This window comes from Podarcis vaucheri, assembly GCF_965113315.1.
Source record: "Podarcis vaucheri genome assembly, chromosome: 11".
Lineage (NCBI taxonomy): Eukaryota > Metazoa > Chordata > Lepidosauria > Squamata > Lacertidae > Podarcis > Podarcis vaucheri.
The window spans coordinates 29247934-29262927 of NC_138749.1; the positions used below are offsets into that span (position 1 = coordinate 29247934).

The 14994-nt window shown below is 40.8% G+C and overlaps 1 protein-coding gene and 1 long non-coding RNA gene across 10 annotated transcripts in view; one reads left to right on the forward strand and one right to left on the reverse strand.

Moving 5' to 3' along the window:
• The window catches only part of AP3B1 (adaptor related protein complex 3 subunit beta 1), a 143538-nt gene extending 142600 nt beyond the window's left edge, over positions 1–938 (forward strand). For all 3 annotated transcript variants that reach the window (XM_082191883.1, XM_082191882.1, XM_082191884.1), the window contains exon 27: positions 197–938. In XM_082191883.1, the coding sequence (XP_082048009.1) occupies positions 197–350 (154 nt within the window). In that variant the 3' untranslated portion in view covers positions 351–938. The remainder of the gene's footprint in view (positions 1–196) is intronic.
• The window catches only part of LOC309514725, a 152427-nt gene that overhangs the window by 31794 nt on the left and 105639 nt on the right, over positions 1–14994 (reverse strand). The window lies entirely within an intron of this gene.

Below are 14994 nucleotides of genomic sequence, written 5' to 3' on the forward strand. Positions count from 1 at the left end.
GCTTTAAGCTGTCTTAATTTTCTTCTATTTCCGTTATGAAGTTGCATTTGTATTGTGCTATGGTATGTTCATGACTTGGGGATTTTGTTACAAAAAATTCTGGTGATGTATAACTTCACTGAATTAGGAAAACGTCACTTGTGGGTTTTTTTGTTTTGTACAAAAGGTAATCACAGATTTTGTTTCCATCCTCTAGATTTGCAGCTAAAACGGTGCATAGTGGGTCACTGCTGCTAGTCACAGTGGAGATGGAAGAAGGGTCTACATCACAGCTCATCATAAACACCGAGAAAACCGTGATTGGCTCTATTCTACTGCGGGAGCTGAAGCCTGTCCTGTCCCAGGGGTAACCTGCTTACATCTGGACTTCAGAATCTGGCACACAACAAAAGTGCCTGGCATCCACTACTGCTGCCTTTCATTTATAATAATAGCCTTTCCATCTGGCAGTGGGGGAAGAATACACTCTTGACATTCTTGTCTCCTGTTTTAGAATGCTATAGTGTGCATCTATCACACACAAGCAAGTACTTCGCATCTTTCCCCCTTGCTTTTTAACCAAAGAAACATGACTTTACTGTCAGCTAAATTCATAAATGTTATTTACAAGGTGTTTTTCCTAGCCTCATACTCTTTCTGCTTTCCTCATTTTCATGTTTTGTTTTCTCTCATGAAAACAATAAAAGACTGAGGAATAAGGTACTGAAAAAAAATCAGCTTAATCAGAACACTAAAATAAAATTCAAGGAAATCAATATGGAAAACACCTTCACAGTGTTGATTGTACTGGAGTGTTTGAGAGAGATAAAATTTTGCAGTTTTTATATCCCAAAGACTATTTGCTTCTGTACTTGAGCATATATTTGTATCTAATCGTTCCTCACGGCTGCCATAATTTTCTAAAAATTGAGATTCTAATAAAGTCATGTTATGATAAATTTGTTTTCTTCTGAGAGCTATTAAAAACAAAATTTCTATTATAACTAGATTATTACTTGAGAACCTCAGTGTTGAAATTCTACTTTTTAGAAAGCCTCAAAAATTGCAATGAGTTTCATTAGTCAACTTATTACAGACTTAATTCTAGATTTACATCATAGGTTTGGGAAATGTGTTTATTCTGTCCAGTGTAAAATGTAAGTGATCACACCACCTTTCTTCTGCATTATCATTTGGTTATAGAATTTAGCTTTGTGCAGCAGCTTCTCTATACTAGAGAAGAAATGAGGATTCTGTGGCACTTTAGGGACAGACTGGTCTACTGTAGTCAATTTATTGTATCTTCCATGGTCAATAGCCTACTCATCCAATACATAGAGTAGACTAGAGAGGTTTGTGCTCATGTGAGTTTAAAAACTGCTTAGAGAGAGAATTTGTTTTGTATCTAAAGGTCACAGAGCTCACTCTGATCACTGGAACACTAACAACACATATACTGTATAGTCAGAGGAGACCGTGTGAGGTTTATTAAGAGAAAGTCACTAATATTCAAATACTATTAAATTATTTAAAAATTCCAGTTATGCAGTTCGTGTTCCAACAAGCTATCCATGGTTCAGAACTGGCTTCTATATCTTGCCTTTTTAGTAGGTCTCCATTTTACTACTCTGGAACTACCCCATTTGGCCAATGTAAGTTGTTCAAGATCAGTTGATAAATGAAGTTATATGATAATCATGAGAATGTATCCTTGATATCATGTCTGATTTTATTGGGTTCTGTAATGGTTTTGCTAAAGCACATAAATCTATATGGTATAATTCTGTTGAATGGTCCACTAGTGAGTAACTGTTTCAGTGTCTCTTTTAAGGCCAGATTTAGACAACATTTTTTCATATTGACTGCAGATTATTTCAGATGCAATTTGTATATAAACTAGAGGCATAGAAGTAAACATAGTGGTAAAGTGGGCATGGTACTGCATTCAACCAATTTTTATAAATAAAGGCATTGGCTCCACGCAGGTTACGTGGCAAAGTAGTCACTCCGTTATAACTTCTACCCTGCGGACAGCACCCACTCAACATATTCTGAAAATCCAACCTCAGTGCCAACCATCTATCTGGAGATCACTAAGCTTCCCTAAAAGAGGAGGTGGTTAGCTAAGACACTGCAAATATTCATTTATATATTTTATGTTGGGTTTAAAAAATGCAAAAAGAGGAGGAGGAGAGAGAAGTTCAAAGAAAATGAAAAGATGCCTAGAGAAAATATAAACATTATAATTTTGACCCAATTGGAATTACAAATATCTGGATGGAAAAGAGTCAGAGAAACTATGCTAGTACTATCTCTTCTTGAGTTTAGAAAGTTTAGTTAGAAAGCCATTGGGATCACTCATGATGGTTTAGGAAGACCCACATCAAATTGAAAGATGTGGTTGCTTAGCAATGCCCATTCAATGGTCCTAGAGAGCTTCATTTATTTGCCAAGAGTTTTGACCTAACAGGTAAAATATGAAAAGTTTTTTACTCCATCTCTGGAAATTCCTAGCTATTATGCAAGCCCAAGTTACCACAATATAGAAAAGTCCTGTAAGTAAGTTTCAATTTTTATTCTATGAAAGTGATTCACAGTGATGCCTAAAAGTTCTGGTTTTGCTGAAGCTCACTTTTATTACTCGCCTAAATATGTTTTTCAGTTTTCAAATACAAGGAAGATTGTATTCATTGCTACATAAATCACTAATTTTTTAAGAGGTAGAAAATATTAGCAAAGGAATAATATGAATGTGGCTGAATGAGTAAAATGAATACATTTTAGATACTCTTTTCCTTTAATGAGAGAGTATCTTTAAAAGTTCATTATCATATGCAGCTAAATGAGGTGTGTGCTGTGAGTAGTTTGCTGACCTGATTGCAATCCAATGTAAATTCAAAATACAATAAAAATTTATGTGAAGCACACATATTTCACTCAAAAGTACTGTATGCATTCAAATAGAACACCCTGAGGTAACATAAAATAGTTGCATCTATTATGAATCCTAATTTTTGGGAGAACTAAATTTGAATTCCCAAATCTATTACCTGCCACAGTTAAATGGGAGAAAGACTCAGATTAATCAATTTGGATAATGTGTTTTAATTAGGGCAAATGTTTCCTGTTTTAAAAATGTGAATGTAAATATTGGTGTTTTAAAACATGCTTGGCTACACTTTAATTCTTTATTGTGGTTAGTTTATTGGATAAGCAGCACATTTAAAAATACTATTTTAAATTTCATAGTACTGTTTCATAAGCAAAACAAGATTGGTCCCTGCCCACAGACAGCTTAAAATCAGGAGTTTAAGAAACTGACTGAATGTCCTTAGGACTAAAAAGTCTGCAAGCTATATGAATCTCACCTGATCCCAAACAAAACTATCTGTGTTCCAGCAGAAGAAGTTGGTACAGCATTTGGAAATATGATTGACCAAGCTTATAAAAAGGTTAGGGCCAAGAGACTTTTGGAATTCTATATGGTGCTGCTGTTTTAGAGTTTGAAATTGAGTGATAGAAGACAGAACAGGAACAACTGCAGTAATGAGTCAGTATAGCCAGGTTCTTGACTAAGAGTAAGATAATGTAAAAGCATGTGGTGATTACTTGTAGATCTTGGGACTATATGCCCCAGTTGCCCAGGAGCACAAATTCTGGGCACAAGGAAATGTGTGGCTACCGCCAGGCTATAACTTCCCCTAACGCTTGCTATCTGGCCTGCCACTTTCAATCACAGGATGAAACATTTTCTATCCAACTTTAACATGCTTTCCTTGAGGTATTTCAAGCTAAGACTGAAGCCCAAAGAAGCCTCTTTTACCTTGTGCTTGACGCTTGTGCAAAGCCAAGGGCAGCAATGGTTTGAGGGCCTACCAACTTAGAATTGCCTAAAGGGTGCTTAAAAGAAAATACAGAACAGTTAATATAGGTTCTCTACACTTGTTTATTTTCTCACACAAAAAGCCAAGAATAAGCCGCAAATACCTGCACCCTCCCTTAGAATCATAGAATCACATTACATCGCCAGCCAAGTACACCACATAATCCCATATATTCTAGAAGATGAGACTAAACAGTGGGTCCACTTTGAGAGAGACTCCATCAAAAACACCCCCACAACAGCATAACTATTTTTCCAAAACAAACTAAATAAAATCCCCACAACACTAAACAGCTTCATGCAGTCCATGCTTAAAGCATGGAACAGAAAAGCAGGCAAACTGTGCCCAGCCCCACTAACACCCGTGGCTCACCACCCACTATTCCAACACACAGCACAAAACCTCCAGATAAAAACCTGGCAAGCCAAAGGTCTACACCATAAACAACAAACCCATACCGACACAAGAAATACAAGACAAATTTGGGGACACCCAAATACCCTGGCTAACACCTTCTTAAACAATCCAGCAGTACCTCCACGTGTGGTGGGAATGCTCCAAAATCCAACCCTTTTGGACAGCAGTCCTACAAGAGATATGCAAAATAACTAAACAGGTATTGGGAGCCACCCCAGAACTGGCCCTACTGAACATTTGCCAAGATCATAACGAACACTCACATTATAAAGAGCTTATAAACCACCTACTCTCAGCAGCCAGAAGCCTCATAGTCAGACAATGGAGAGACCTGTCAGAAGTGAACATGGACCACTGGTACCAAATTGTATGGGAAACAGCTTTACCAGAAAAGCTAACCAATGGACTGAAACTGACACAGAGACAAATAGAAGAGGATGCCTTCACTCCAGTATGGCTCCCCTTTATCACATACACAGCCCAACAAGAACCCACCAATAGTATATGAATCAATATGGCTTACTTGACCCAACAAACCCTCCCCACTGCCTCACAAATACAAACAGACCTCACTACAGCCAACCACAACCAACCAACCACACCTTGGGCTCCCCCAATCCCTCTCACTACCAAGGAAATCTAACAAGTGAATAGAAAGAGAACCTATCCAATTGATGCTGACACAAAATCCCACATGTACACTATAAAAAAGAGTGTAAATTGCACCCCCTTCTCCCCTTTATTTTTCTTCGCTGCCCTTAGAGCATCAGTACTCTGTTCCATAGTTCAGAGTGTGAACATTTTTCATGTATAGCCTGCTGCTTTATACAAAGTACTGTGAATTTGGAGGTACTAAAGCATTGGCAGAAAATGTATATCTCTGGTCCCTTTCTAAAACAGCAAAGAGCTATCATTAGAATACAGCAGCAGCAAGTCTTCCTGAGTTTCCTAAATTGGAAACAAGCTATCTCCACAAATGCAATGTAGATCAGTGAGATTCTCTGCCCTACGGCATTCTAGCTACTATAAGGCTGCAGGAAAGAAGCAGGCAGTCACACTCTTGAAGTACCCCAAGCCTTGATTTATTACTTGTTATATTTATACCTCACTTTTCTATTTAAAAAATGGGCAAGTCAACAATAAAATCTAAAATGAAAAATAACTAATATACCGTATTTTTCGCACCATTGGACACACTTTTTTCCCCTTAAAAAGTAAGGGGAAATGTCTGTGCGTCTTATGGAGCGAAGCCAGCAACAGCCGCTGCTGCCGACAAGCTCTGCGCAGCTCTCCCTTTAAAGCAAGAGCTGCATAGAGTGTGTCTGGCTGGGTTTACAGGGAGGCGGGAGGAGGGACTGCCGTCTGTCCCTCCTTCCGGCTCATTGTAAACCCAGCAAGAGCCGTGGCTGCTGAGCTGAGCCGGGGAGGAGGGAGGGAAGGGGATTTCGTTGGTCCCTCCCTCCTCCCGGGCTCCCTTTGAATCAGGAAAGTGGGAGGGGAGCAGCTTACACCCGTGTAAGCAGCTCCTCTCCCACTTTCCTGCTTCAAAGCAACCATGAGGGAGGGAGGGAGGGGACCCATGGATCCTTCTCACTGCTCGAGGCTGCATTGAAGCAGGAAAGTGGGAGGGGAGCAGCTTACACCCGTGTAAGCAGCTCCTCCCACTTTCCTGCTTCAAAGCAACCACGGAGGAGGGAAGGAGGGGACCCATGGATCCTTCTCGCTCCTCAAGGCTGCAGTGGATTCCCTCCTCCCGGGCTCCCTTTGAAGCAGGAAAGTGGGAGGGGAGCAGCTTACACCCGTGTAAAAAGCGGAGGGAATCCCCTCCGTGGCTTGCTTTGAAGCAGGGTGTGGGGGTTCAGTGGGGAAAGAGGGCAGGAAATAGATGCTGGGCAGGAAGACTTTGACCAGTGGAAAGTCCACCTCAGCCTCCCCAGATTTCCACTGAGACAGCCAGGCATGGCCATAAGAGCTAGAAACTTGCATGGGCTGTTTATTTAAAGACGAAAACATGCACTCATGTGAAAGAAATCCTCCCAGGTTCCTGGACACAACCCACACTTGATATTCACACAAGGTTACATGGATGGCATTGGCAACTGGAGGAGCAGCATGGTTAAAGAGCAAGTCCTGGTTTCAAGCTTAAGATCAGCTCTTTCGTGGTGGCCTCAAACAACCCTTTGGCTGCAAGGAGAATCCCTCCCTTAATTCAGGATGCTACAGTCTACACATGCTGTGGCTGCCTGCCCTTTTCCCTGAGCTGTAAAAGCACCTTCAAGAGGGTGATGGAAGGTAACACAGTCATCTTCCAGATGTGCAAAGAACCACCCTCGCCACACTAAACGTGACAGCAAGCCTCACACCCAGATCTGAAGCATTAATAGGAACCTAGGAAGCTGCCTTATAAGGAGTCGGACCCACTACTCCATCTAGCTTAGTAATGTCAACACTGACTGGTAGCAGTTTGCCAGAGTTTCAGGCCTGGAGAGGCTGGGGACTGAACGTGTGGTGTTCTGCATGCAAAGCCACTGAGGTTACAGCTGTTCCCTTTAAAAACAAACTAAGATTGTAGTCCCCATGGTTCTGAAGAAAGGGCTAATTTAAACAGGAACAGAGGGACCTTCCCTGTACCACGTCAGGACCCCTGAGCCCATTTAGCTCAGTTTTGTCTTCACTGATGGGCAGAGGCTCACCTGGGTTTCAGGAGACATACCTTCAGTCCTACCTGGAGAAGCTTTCAAGGACTGAACTTGGGATCTTCTCCATGCTCTCCCCATTGAGCTATGATGGTTCCCTCTCTTCTCTTCTCCTCCCCTCCTCCTATGCAGGAGGCCTATCTCAGCTTGTCATTATAATGTATATATGTCAAGGGCTTTGAGATGCATATAAAATCAGGCTCAGCATTATTAACTGGACTTAGATAAGCCATGGTTCTCCTTCCTTCCCTCCTCTGAGGCTCGCTTTAAAGCAGCAAAGCGGACAGGAGCCACCCGCTTCGCTGCTTTAAATAGTTTAGTACAACATTTGATTCAGAATATTTTTTTTCATGTTTTCCTCCTCTAAAAACTAGGTGCGCCTTATGGTCAGGTGCGCCCTATGGAGCGAAAAATACGGTACAAAAACAGGTAAGCCACAAGAAAATCAGATAAGAGCAGACAAAATCAGCAGCTAGTTCAAAAACTAGTTTACAAATGCATATTAAAATGCAGAGCAGCAAAACAAAGCAAGTCAGCCCAGCGGGCCAAATGTTTAAACAAAAAGCCTTTGCCTGTGTGTGAAAGGCTGTCAACAAGAGGGCTAGATGAAGCTTTCTCATAAACTGCTCCAAAGATTAGGTTTGGCCACTGAGAAGGCCCTTCCTCAAGTACATTTCAGATGATACAGAAAGAAAGGCCAATGGATGAGAATTGGGCAGACTGAAAGCTGAGCCCATGCACATGCAGTCTGGCTGTCAAAAGGCAACCAGGAGAAGGCAATCCATTATTTTTGGAAACTTCAGTTACTCCTTTGGAAAGGTATGGAGACATTTAATCTGTTCTTCGTGTTGCTTCATCCAACTGTTGACTGCTCTACCTTTAAACCCTCTCTGGTATTTTGCTGGAGTCTTTCTGAAAGCGTGAAAGCTTCCTCAGCTAGTCCAGCTCTGGAATCTTCCCTTTTTAGCACTTCATTGCTTTTTCAGAAGCCCAGCTGCACCAGCTCTTGGACTTTTTCCTCTCCATACGTTGTGTTTGTTTTAGGAGACAGAAGCACTTCTCTATTGTATAGTAAAATGTCCATTGAAAAACTAGTTTTAAGGCACCAGAATCTTGGCAGCTCATCATCATGAGGTTTGATGCTGAAGTGCTTGAAATGGGGTTACTAGAATTTAGGACCTTTGCTTCATTTTGAAGAAAGAGTTGACTGATCTGCTGAATGATTAAAAAGTGTCTTACTAGATCAGCCTTCTCCAGCCTGGTGCCCTCCAAATGCCTCAGACAATGTGCTCAATGGCTGGAACTAATCAGAGTTGCAGTGTAAGACATCTGGAGGGCACCAGGTTGAGGAAGTGAGCTGGAGAAGCAAGCACAGCTTGTACTGTGCTTCCATAGACCTCAAAATACCAGAGGTGATCTCCAAAATTCATTTATACAGCAATTCTATGAAACCTTGCCAACAATCCTCTTTGGATGTATGCACTGGCAAGGAAATGGATTATCCTATAAATTATTATGAACTCTACCTGAGCCCATTATTTCGTTAACAAGGTTTCTATATGTAATTAACTTCCCTGTTAGTGAAGAAACTTGTTACCAGTTGAGTAATAAGCTAATGTTTATTAAATATTTAATTGGCCAGTAATAGGTTATTTTCTCTGGCCAATTGTATCACAACTGGGTAGGGTCTGTTATTATCACTGGCCCTTCTTGTGACTTCTCTTTTAAATTGTTACTTGGCCCTGAGTCTTAGGAATAATGAAAACAATAAAAACACTTTCTATGGAGACTTCTATAGTCCTTGGTATGGAGCTATGCTGGAAGGATGCACTTGAAATTTCATTTTGCTGAGCCATCCAGGCATAGTTATTACAGTGGCCCAAAGTTTCATGGGATAATCAAGGACTTCATGATGTGGCAGAAGGGTGGTGATCCAACAGGAACACAAAGTGGAAGAGCATCCATTTCTGGCAAGGGTACCAGAAATAGCTTTAATAACAGTTTGGAGGATGTAGTGGAGTCAAATTGAATCATCACTTGCCCTATATTGGGAAAGTAACTTGGGGTGAAGGAAGTGACGTGACATAAAGGATGTAAAACAGGTAATGTATCTGACATTACTGGTGACTGGTGGGCAGGGGAGGGAGTCTTCAAGGACAGGGATAGTAAAGAGGAAGGATAGATTTAGGGAGGGACTAAGCAACCTTACATCAGGTTTTAACAAAAGCAGAAAGCTGTGAACTTCTGGAGAGCTTTATTTTAAAGCACTGAAAATGTGACCATATATCTGGAAGGAGTATCTTTCGTCAACCAACAAATCACTACATTTTGAACATACCCAGAAGAGTGTGGACTGATGATTTGCTGGTGTGCATTTTTCACTCTTAAGTACAGGAATGGCAAACCTCCAAACATTGCTAGATTCCAACACCCATCATCCCTGACCAGTGGACATGCTGGCTGAGGCTGATAGAAGGATCAGCTGGAACATCACAGATGCCTCATCCCTGCTCTAGTTCAACCACCTGCTGGCATGATTCTGGAAAAACACTTGACGATGTTGGTGATTAATTTTTGCATTTCTGTTCAGAGCCCTAAGCTAGTGTAGAGAAGTACTTTGTGCTGAAGTATTTGAGATATTTGTGTTTGAGTGTTTGAGACAATCACCTTGTTTTCAAAATATTTAAAACATGAAATCTCAATTAGATGTTTTGAAATCAAAATTGTTGTAACACTGAAAAGGAAAAGAACCATGCACCTTGGTTCACGACTTACAGCTTGCCATTTTGGAAGCGGATAGACAATTTCTGAATAATCTGTGACCAAAAACCTCTTTTCAGCTTGTACTTGTTATCTGCATAAGTACTTCTTTAGTTTGCCCGATTAATTTTTTTAAATCAATTTATATAACCAATTAAATATTGCAGCCCTAGTGATTAACTAGAACATACTGATGCAAGGATGTATACATAGTTTAAAATGCATTGGTTGGTACGTGGAGCTGAACCATCCTAACGCGGAGCAAAGACTGGACTAGCTAATTGAGCATCAGTTTGTGGCTCCTCATCCAGCCTTACCTACCTAAGATGAGATGCATCACAACCCTCTTCTGAGAAACCAACTGAGACGTACTGATGCTAAAAACATTATATTAACTTAAATGTGGATTCCATATTGCAAGTTAGAGTTAATCATACAATTGTAGAGTTGGAAAGGATCCCAAGGGTAATCTAGTCCAACCCCCTGCAATGCAGGAATCTCAACTAAAGCATCCATGACAGGGGGCTATCCAATCTCTGCTTAAATACTTCCAAGGAACCAGAGTCCACAACCTCCCGAGGGAGTCCGTTCTACTTTCTAACAGCTCTTAAGCTCATCAAGAACTGCCAGAAAGTTCTTGATGTTTAGTCAGAATCTCCTTTCTTGTAACTTGAAGTCATTGGTTTGAGTTCTACCCTCAAGGGCAGGAGAAAACAAGCTTACTGCATCTTCCATGTGACAACCCTTGAGAGATTTGAAGATGACTATCACATCTCCTCTCACTCTCAGTCTCTTTTCCAGGATAAACATACCCAGCTCTTTCAACCGTTCCTCATAAGGCTTGGTTTCCAGACCTTTGGTCATCTTGGTTGCCCTCCTCTGCACATGTTCCAGCTTGTTAACATCGTTCCTAAACTGTGGTGCCCAGAATTGGACACAGTTTGGCCCTTGCTCTGGAAAAGTGGAGTAAACAAGCCTTTAGCCTCTCACTCTTAAAACAGTGGTGCCTGCCATAGGATGATATGGTGGCTTCTAGTACAGTTTTCCTGGGTCAGAAATTCATATATATTGCAAAACCCTACTATGGTGTAAGTCCCATCAAGTTCTGATTTTCGACTGTTGTCTCCTAAAAGCACCCTATTGTCATGCTAGTCCATATACTGCTTGTTTGTTTGTTTTGAGAAAGTTAGTTGGCAGCTTAACTTTGCGTAATTGAAAGTCATTCTGATTTCTGCAGTATGGTATAATTGCCTAAAAAGTGTTATTTGGTGATTATGATTCTGGAGTGAATTGTGTTCTTTGGGTTCTTGCACCGTTCCTCCATCAGGGACTTGGTTTCAGTGGTGTGCAGCTGCTGGAGCTGATTTACAGTGCTGCGGCTGTGGCTGGTCATAAATAAATCCTCTTATATAGTTGTTATGAACACCTGTTAGATCATCTGTCAGCAAAGCGCTGTTCACATTTATCATGGTGCAGTAGTTATTTTACTTCAATCCATTTCCAACTGACTCGGCCTCCATCACTGGATTACTATTACCACACCATAATCGCTCGTTTCCACTCCATGTTACAACTTGCAGATAAAAGATTTCACTACTTGGCCAAATTTCATAAATAAAGGAGCAGTTCAGTGCAGTAAAAGTTTATTTTTGTCATCATTTGTCACCCCATTATTCTATAAATCAAATGGAATAGCACTATTGCTAGCTCAGGCGTTGCTGTCAGCTCTACGTGTGGAAATGGTCCGTTTCTTCTTTTTAGATGAGATGACATGTCTTTCAGACTTAACCGGCTTATGGCTTTGTTTCACCCATTTTATTTTATTGCCCCTTCAGAAAATCCCTTGGAGACGGCAAGAGACTAAAGAAGTAAAGCGGAATTGGAAAACACAGTAAAACATCCTGCTCTCAGTGCGTTATGTACATTTCCCACCCTTGCAATTGCTCATTTACAAACTTGGCCACAAAAATAATGGCTCTGGATATAAAATAGCCCCTAGGCTTTTAACAACAGTGTTTTAGATCACACCTCAAGAAATGGATGGACAAAAAGCAAGCCTGTCTTGGATTCTGTTCTAACTCACATGCACACATCTTTAAATAATTTAAGACTGGTAGAAATACGCCCCCCCCCCAAAAAAAGGAGAAGCTGTCTGTATTATTGTTATTTTTTTAAAAAAGCTCAAGTTAACAATTCATGCATCCGATGAAGTAGATTCCAGTCCACAAAACTTTATGCCATAATAGATTTGTTTATCTTGTTCACCTTTAAGGTGCCACAAGACTGTTGTTTTTCAGTGCAAAAGACTGACATGACTACCACTCTGGAAACAATAATAAAGAACAGAAATTGTGTTGCATGTCTTATCTGAAAATGTCAGATATATGATGAAAGAACCATCCTATATCTTTTTTGTTTAAATGGTATTGTATATTTTACAAAACTTTATTTAACTTGAAATGATGCTACTTTGTGCTGCTCTTAGCCTTTCGAAAAGCCTAGAATTTATAGAAAGATTGTGAACTAGATTCCAGGGAGGATCTTGAAGAAAGTAAACGTCCCTTTAGGATTTTTTGGTTTTTTTTAAAAGGCAATGGAAGAAAATAATAAAGGAGCAGGCTAATAGAAAAAGGTTTATAGTGATATTATACTTCCAAGTTGGTTCTAATTCAAGTTACATTCTTCATAGTCATTATGTAGCTCATAAATTCAATAAAGTGTTTTACTATTACTATAAAAATGACAGGAGGGGGGTTTTATGTTGTAAGTTTCGTTAGTTGCTCTTCCTGTTTTATGTGGAAGTTCTATGCCCATTATGTCATTAAAGTCTCTGGAGTCTGAAGGGCTCAGGCCTCTCCATTACTTATCAGTGGCATGGGGCAGCATGTGGGGTAAATGTTTACACTTCTGCTATAGGTAGTTGTCACCATCATTTATCAATAAGCCTCTCCCCATTCTGCGGATAAATATATTGTCTGTGTTAGGTATATAATATGAGCAGGTGTCTCATTTTTTCTCCCATGAAGTGATGATGGCCTTTTGAATTTAGCCAGGACCCCAACTGAGGAATCTTAAGATCAGTTGTCATCTCTGGATGAATTAAAACCCCACAATGAGTATTACAGTGATGCTGTGTGTCTGCATGAAAGACAGAGTATATATAAATATATTCAGTCTGTTATATCCCTGGAAAGATTATATATACGCATTCACAAAATCCACAAGTTGTCTGGTCCAAAAAACCTTGAAGGCTGCAATAGGTTAAATCCACCTTCATCTCTTGAGTGGCTGCTGCAGGAACTGAAAGTACCAAAACAGAACACTTAGTCCCAAAATGTTTAGTTGTCTGCACATGTACATAAAGTTTGACAGATGTCTACAAGTGAAAACACTACATCTGAATGGATCATTCACCTTAGTCGCAGTTAATCCTCTCAACATTTTTCAAGAAATGTTACCTTAGCTCATGAGTTCACAATGGAGTAAGTTGCTTGGATGAACCACAAGCGAAATATACACATGCATGTGCATCTATTGAAGAGCCTGTTCCTGGACAATCTATGTTGTACCAGTAGAACTTAGTGTACATCCATGTTGTTTATTCCACCTTCTGATAGTCTGGATTTTATCTCTGTGTTATCTCTGACATACTGTTTAGTTTCTAAAATTTGCTGTTTAGTCGTTTAGTCGTTACCGACTCTTCGTGACCCCATGGACCAGAGCACGCCAGGCACTCCTGTCTTACACTGCCTCCCTCAGCTTGGTCAGACTCATGTTTGTAGCTTCGAGAATGCTGTCCAACCATCTCGTCCTCTGTCGTCCCCTTCTTCTTGTGCCCTCCATCTTTCCCAACATCAGGGTCTTTTCCAGGGAGTCTTCTCTTCTCATGAGGTGGCCAAAGTATTGGAGCCTCAGCTTCACGATCTGTCCTTCCAGTGAGCACTCGGCTGATTTCCTTAAGAATGGATACGTTTGATCTTCTTGCAGTCCATGGTGTCTCCTCAAGAGTCTCCTCCAGCACCATAATTCAAAAGCATCAATTCTTCGGCGATCAGCCTTCTTGATGGTCCAGCTCTCACTACTGGGAAAACCATGGCTTTAACAATACGGACCTTTGTTGGCAAGGTGATGTCTCTGCTTTTTAAGATGCTGTCTAGGTTTGCCATCGCCTTTCTCCCAAGGAGCAGGCGTCTTTTAATTTCGTGACTGCTGTCACCATGTAAAATAAGTTTCTAAAATAAGATTTATTAAAAGCCCATGTGTTGCCAAATCCTGACACTGTGAATTTATAGACACCCAACGGTGAAGGAAGGAAAGGACATTCTGCACATGCTCAAAGGTAGTCCACTTTAACTGTAATTTCAGATGTACCACAGCTGAGCCCTACTACTGACAATATGTTCCAATATCAAAATATTAATTAATGCTGACTTAAATTAAACTCTGCCTCTGAATATTAGGGTAAGTAGTGTTGTAAAGCAATAAACTGGGAATACCCAGAAAGGTGCCTTTTTCTTTCTTACCTTCCTGAAGATAAGAGCCAGAAATTGGAACACCTCCCCAATTGATTGTATTGATTGCTGAAGCTATTGAGTTTAGAAATGTGACCAAAGGTAATCAACTTCAGTAATTTGCACTGTGGCACAATCTGTCACATGTAAACAGAAAAGTAGCCCTCTCAGTACCATGAAGTCACAAATAAGTCTAGTAGTGTCAGTATTGAGAATTTTTTGAGCTGTGGAGGGTAGATTAGAGGAAGGAATTATTGTGGTTTCTTACTACTTTGGTTGTATTCATTGCTTGCGGTGTACGGGATGAAGCAAGGTAATATATATGCCCTTAAGCCTGGGCTTTTCCCAGATGTTTGCATTGTGCACAAATAACCCAAGTGGAAATACACCAGTGCTAATTCTCTGGCCAGAATGCATGAGGGCCTTAATCTAAAGCTTCCCATCCATCCAGCTGTCTGGCATTTGCTATTATAGGGCACCCAGAGAGAAATGAGGCTGTGGCTTTATAGCTGCACCCTGGGTGACAACTTGATTTTCTGCTTTCACCATCAGCAGCAGCCGCCCAACATGATGGGGCTGTTAATTTGTGCATTTCATGGTGTCTGACAGGGGGGCCAGAAGAGGAGGGTTACGGGAGAAGGGAATGGAGCATGTCCCAGCCTCGGAAGCACCTGTCTGCATTGATGGCACAGAGCACTTCTTATTAGCGTGCAGGTCTCTAAATGCAGCCCTGGGATGACAGCCTGG